This window comes from Nerophis lumbriciformis, linkage group LG37 (genome assembly GCF_033978685.3).
Source record: "Nerophis lumbriciformis linkage group LG37, RoL_Nlum_v2.1, whole genome shotgun sequence".
Classification (NCBI taxonomy): domain Eukaryota; kingdom Metazoa; phylum Chordata; class Actinopteri; order Syngnathiformes; family Syngnathidae; genus Nerophis; species Nerophis lumbriciformis.
This window is the reverse complement of record NC_084584.2, coordinates 12615001-12621769: the sequence shown is the minus strand read 5'-3', so window position 1 is coordinate 12621769 and position 6769 is coordinate 12615001. Positions and strand designations below refer to the sequence as shown.

The 6769-nt window shown below is 36.2% G+C and overlaps 1 protein-coding gene across 1 annotated transcript in view; it reads right to left on the bottom strand.

The window, feature by feature from the left end:
• Positions 1 to 2015: 2015 nt before the first annotated feature.
• Positions 2016 to 6769, bottom strand: part of crtap (cartilage associated protein) — a 16421-nt gene continuing 11667 nt past the window's right edge. Inside the window, exons 6-7 of the mRNA XM_061930948.1 lie at positions 5776 to 5859; positions 2016 to 2251 (exon numbers count right to left, since the gene is read on the bottom strand). Of these exons, the coding sequence (XP_061786932.1) occupies positions 2213 to 2251; positions 5776 to 5859 (123 nt within the window). The 3' untranslated portion in view covers positions 2016 to 2212. The remainder of the gene's footprint in view (positions 2252 to 5775; positions 5860 to 6769) is intronic.

Below are 6769 nucleotides of genomic sequence, written 5' to 3'. Positions count from 1 at the left end.
GTGTGGCGCTGCCATGGCGACGAGGCCCAAACATGCTGTGCTCCACTTGTGGAAATGTGAGGACTTATTTTTGTGATCATTAGCGGCGCACTAACACGTAGACCATAATGAAATATGCCGCCATGACGATGAATGTAACAGCTGATGATATTTGCTTGTGTTGTTGTTGTGTTATTACTGTGTGTGTGTGTGTGTGTGTGTGTTTGTCGTTGGTTAGAAAAGAGCAGCGTTGTCGCTTTGCAGGATTCTTCCATAGATGGAAGTTTAGCTCTTGTCCATGGTGAGGTTACGCAAGGCGACCCCACGCCCTCCTTGTATTCCCTGGACTTCGCCTGCGGGTGTCAGAAGGCGTCCAGACTCAAGTCCAGGTCTGCGGTCCCGCGTCTGGGTGCGAAGCGGCGCTGGCGCGCGACGAAAGGGAAGGAGAAAATAAAAAACAAAACGCGTGTCGCTGTGGGATGATGTGTGTGCTCAAATAAACTCCGAAAACACGTGACTCCTCCCGGTTCTTGTTGCCTCACACACAATCCCAAGTCCTTCATTCTGTCCTCACACACATTCTTATATTTGTTACCTCCTTGAGACCTCCAAAAAATGCCACCCTTTCTAGATATATAAATATTTGTATTTACAAGTTTTTAATCATTATTTACTTCGTTATTACAGTATGTCTCTGTGTACGTATTTATTTTATACATTTTGGGGGGCATTTCAATCATTTCAAATTTTGACACACACTTGTTATTTCATATGTTGGCCAGAGGGGGAGCACTTTTAAAACCGACAGTCAATTTGGGACCACCCTCATTTTGAGCTACTTTTCCTTGTTGATGTCTCAAGAAAGATAGAAATACAAGAACACACACACACACACACACACACACACACATTCTTGTATTTCTTACCTTCTTGAGACCTCCCAAAAATGCCAACCTCTTTAGGACCACCCTTTCTAGATATATAAAGATTTGTATTTACAATATTAATAATATATACATACTATGCAAATATAAAAAGGTAAGCTTTTAGTTATTTAAAAAATATAAAATTCTATTTTATAATTGTTTTTTAATCATTATTTACTTTGTTATTACAGTATGTCTCTGTGTACGTATTTATTTTATACATTTTGGGGGGCATTTCAATCATTTCAGATTTTGACACACACTTGTTATTTCATATGTTGGCCAGAGGGGGAGCACTTTTAAAACCGACAGTCAATTTGGGACCACCCTCATTTTGAGCTACTTTTCCTTGTTGATGTCTCAAGAAAGATAGAAATACAAGAACACACACACACACACACACATTCTTGTATTTCTTACCTTCTTGAGACCTCCCAAAAATGCCAACCTCTTTAGGACCACCCTTTCTAGATATATAAAGATTTGTATTTACAATATTAATAATATATACATACTATGCAAATATAAAAAGGTAAGCTTTTAGTTATTTAAAAAATATAAAATTCTATTTTATAATTGTTTTTTAATCATTATTTACTTTGTTATTACAGTATGTCTCTGTGTACGTATTTATTTTATACATTTTGGGGGGCATTTCAATCATTTCAGATTTTGACACACACTTGTTATTTCATATGTTGGCCAGAGGGGGAGCACTTTTAAAACCGACACAGTCAATTTGGGACCACCCTCATTTTGAGCTACTTTTCCTTGTTGATGTCTCAAGAAAGGTCGAATACAAGAACACACACACACACATGCACAATGTTGCGTTGACATTGTGGAACAACACAAGTGCACCTTTTTTGGCATTAAGTCTCCAAAATGACGCCAGCCAGGGGTGAAAGTCCAAAAACTGAAAAGACAAAACACAAAGACGGCGGCAGGAGACACACACACACACACACACACACACACACACTAGTAGACATTTTTACGTGTGTGTGAGACAAACTGCACAGACACTCAATGTTCAAACATGCTTCCACAAGTGTGTGTTTCTTTCCACTGCCTTGGACTTCTGCTTCCAGCGACCATCACTCAGCCTGCTCAATCTTTAGCAAATTATTTTATTGTAAAAACAAAAGTTCCATTGAACAATCAGTACAAATATACACTTCTCCGTCAACTTCCTTTTTTTTTAAAAAAAATAAAGGAGAAAAAAAAGCATCAAATATAAAAAGGAGGACGGAAAAGAATCTTTTGTGTTTAAAAATTCAATAAATAGCCGGCTTGTGTTTGTCTTGTTAGTCCAGAAACTCGTCTATGAACTCCACCACTTCCCCCTGTGGACGACAAGTACGCAGCACTCAGAAGGACGTCTCATCTTCACGCGCCCGCTGCCATGCAAACCTCGTTTTGCTGGGGAAAGTCAGGGGGGCCCAACTACTTGCACCAAGGGCCCAATGCTGACAAGGCATTTTAGCACTTGTCAACTTTCAAACCAACACAATACATCAGTGGTTGTCAGACTTTTTCCTTCATATGATACGAAACTATTAAAAAAACGCTAGTCAAAGTTCCTTAATATGACAGGAACTTATTCAAAAAAATGCTAGTCAAAGTTCCTTAATATGACAGGAACCTATTAAAAAAAAAAAAAAACACTAGTCAAAGTTCTCTAATATGATAGGAAACTGTTAAAAAAACAAAACAGTTAAAGTTCCTTAATATGATAGGAACCTATTAAAAAAACAACTAGTCAAAGTTGCTTAAAATGACAGGAACCTATTTAAAAAAAAGCTAGTCAAAGTTCCTTAATATGATAGGAACCTATTTTAAAAACGCTAGTCAAAGTTCCTTAATATGACAGGAACTTATTTAAAAAAGCGCTAGTCAAAGTTCCGTAATATGACAAAAATCTGCAAAAAAAACACTAGTCAAAGTTCCTTAATATGACAGAAATCTGCCAAAAAAAACCCACTAGTCAAAGTTCTCTAATATGATAGGAAACTGTTAAAAAAAACACCAGTTAAAGTTCCTTAATATGATAGGAACCTATTAAAAAAACAACTTGTCAAAGTTGCTTAAAATGACAGGAACCTATTTAAAAAAAAGCTAGTCAAAGTTCCTTAATATGATAGGAACCTATTTAAAAAACGCTAGTCAAAGTTCCTTAATACGACAGAAATCTGCACACAAAAAAAACACAAGTCAAACTTCCTTAATATGACAGGAACTTATTTAAAAAAACGCTAGTCAAAGTTCCTGAATAAGACAGGAACCTATTAAAAAAACACTAGTCAAAGTTCCTTAATATGACAGAAACCTATTAAAAAAAACGTTAGTCAAAGTTCCTTAATATGACAGGAACCTATTAAAAACACACTAGTCAAAGTTCCTCAATAGGACAGGAACCTATTAAAAAAACGCTAGTCAAAGTTCCTGAATAGGACAGGAACCTATTAAAAACACTAGTCAATGTTCCTGAATAGGACAAGAAACTATTAAAAAACCACTAGTCCAAGTTCCTTAATACGACAGGAACCTATTAAAACAAACGCTAGTCAAAGTTCCAGAATAGGACAGGAACCTATTAAAAAAAAACGCTAGTCAAAGTTCCTCAATATGACAGAAATCTGCCAAAAAAAAAAGAAAACACTAGTCAAAGTTCTCTAATATGATAGGAAACTGTTAAAAAAACGCTAGTCAAAGTTCCTTAATATGACGAACTTATTTAAAAAAGCGCTAGTCAAAGTTCCGTAATATGACAAAAATCTGCAAAAAAAACACTAATCAAAGTTCCTTAATATGACAGAAATCTGCCAAAAAAAAGAAACACTAGTCAAAGTTCTCTAATATGATAGGAAACTGTTAAAAAAAACACCAGTTAAAGTTTCTTAGTATGATAGGAACCTATTAAAAAAACAACTTGTCAAAGTTGCTTAAAATGACAGGAACCTATTTAAAAAAAAGCTAGTCAAAGTTCCTTAATATGATAGGAACCTATTTAAAAAACGCTAGTCAAAGTTCCTTAATACGACAGAAATCTGCACACAAAAAAAACACAAGTCAAACTTCCCTAATATGACAGGAACTTATTTAAAAAAACGCTAGTCAAAGTTACTGAATAAGACAGGAACCTATTAAAAAAACACTAGTCAAAATTCCTTAATATGACAGGAACCTATTAAAAAAACACTAGTCAAAGTTCCTTAATATGACAGAAACCTATTAAAAAAAAACGCTAGTCAAAGTTCCTTAATATGACAGGAACCTATTAAAAACACACTAGTCAAAGTTCCTCAATAAGACAGGAACCTATTAAAAAAACGCTAGTCAAAGTTCCTGAATAGGACAGGAACCTATTAAAAACACTAGTCAATGTTCCTGAATAGGACAAGAACCTATTAAAAAAACACTAGTCCAAGTTCCTTAATATGACAGGAACCTATCAAAAAAATGCTAGTCAAAGTTCCTGAATAGAACAGGAACCTATTAAAAAAACGCTAGTCAAAGTTCCTGAATAGGACAGGAACCTATTAAAAAAACACTAGTCAAAGTTCCTTCATATGACAGAAACGTATAAAAAAAACCTCTAGTCAAGGCGTCTTAATATGACAGGAACCTAATAAAAAAACGCTAGTCAAAGTTCCTGAATAGGACAGGAACCTATTAAAAAAACTCTAGTCAAAGTTCTTTAATATGACAGGAACCAGTTATAAAAACACTAGTCAAAGTTCCTTAATAGGACAGGAACCTATTAAAACAAACGCTAGTCAAAGTTTCTGAATAGGACAGAAACCTATTAAAAAAAAACGCTAGTCAAAGTTCCTGAATAGGACAGGAACCTTTTAAAAAAAACGCCAATCAAAGTTCCTTAATATGACAGGAACTTATTCAAAAAAACACTAGTTAAAGTTCCTTAATATGACAGAAACCTATTAAAGAAACGCTAGTCAAAGTTCCTTAATAAGACAGGAACCTATTAAAAAAAATGGTAGTCAAAGTTCCTTAATATGACAGGAACCTATTAAAAAAAACAGCAGTCGAAGTTCCTTAATATGACAGAAACCTATTAAAAAAAACACTAGTCAAAGTTCCTTCATATGACAGAAACGTATCAAACAAACACTAGTCAAGGCGTCTTAATATGACAGGAACCTAATAAAAAAACGCTAGTCAAAGTTCTTTAATATGACATGAACCAGTTATAAAAACACTTGTCAAAGTTCCTTAATAGGACAGGAACCTATTAAAAAAAAACGCCAGTCAAAATTCCTTAATATGACAGGAACATATTAAAAAAACACTAGTCAAATTTGTTTAATATGACAGGAACCTATTAAAAAAACACTAGTCAAAGTTCCTGAATAGGACAGGAACCTATTAAAAAAACACTAGTCAAAGTTCCTGAATAGGACAGGAACCTTTAAAAAACAAAAAACACTAGTCAAAGTTCCTTAATAAGACAGAAACCTATTAAAAAAACACTAGTCCAAGTTCCTTAATATGACAAGAACCTATTTAAAAAAACGCTAGTCAAAGTTCCTTAATATGACAGGAACCTAACAAAAAAAACGCTAGTCAAAGTTCTTGAATAGGACAGGAACCTAACAAAAAAAACGCTAGTCAAAGTTCCTGAATATGACAGGAACCTATTAAAAAAACAAACACTAGTCAAAGTTCCTTAATAAGACATAAACCTATTAAAAAATGCTAGTCAAAGTTCCTTAATAAGACAGAAACCTGGTGGACACATGTGAAACTGCAGCTGGATGAATGCAGGTCCCAGATCAAAGCTGCAAGCTAACAGTTTGTTGTCCTCAAAGAAGCCAAAAGAACTTTCTGGAAGGAAGTGTGCACTCACCTCGTCGTCGCTGGCCAGGTGCTGTCTGGAGAAGTTCAGCATCTCCAACTGCATGGTGGTCTGGTTGTAGTAGCGCACTGCTTCCTACACAACACACACAGTAGATGAGTGAACAACAGCACTGCTTCCTACACAACACACACAGTAGATGAGTGAACAACAGCACTGCTTCCTACACAACACACACAGTAGATGACTAAACAACAGCACTGCTTCCTACACAACACACACAGTAGATGAGTGAACAACAGCACTGCTTCCTACACAACACACACAGTAGATGAGTGAACAACAGCACTGCTTCCTACACAACACAGTAGATGAGTAAACAACAGCACTGCTTACTACACAACACATACAGTGGATGAGTGAGCAATAGCACTGCTTCCTACACAACACGCACAGTAGATGAGTGAACAACAGCACTGCTTTCAACAAAACACAAAGTCGATGAGTGAACAGCACTGCTTCCAACACAACACAGTAAATGAGTAAACAACAGCACTGCTTCCTTCACAACACGGTAGATGACTAAACAACAGCACTGCTTCCTACACAACACAATAGATGACTAAACAACAGCACTGCCTCCGACACAACACATACAGCAGATGAGTGAGCAATAGCACTGCTTCCTACACAACACATACAGTAGGTGAGTGAACAACAACACTGCTTCCTACACAACACACACAGTAGATAAGTGAACAACAGCACTGCTTTCTACACAACACACACAGTAGATGAGTGAACAACAGCACTGCTTTCTACAAAACACAAAGTCGACGAGTGAACAGCACTGCTTCCAACACAACACAGTAGATGAGTAAACAACAGCACTGCTTCCTACACAACACAGTAGATGACTAAACAGCACTGTTTCCTACACAACACATACAGTAGATGAGTAAACATCACTGCTTCCTACACAACACACACAGTAGATGAGTGAACAACAGCACTGCTTCCTACACAACACACACAGTAGATGAGT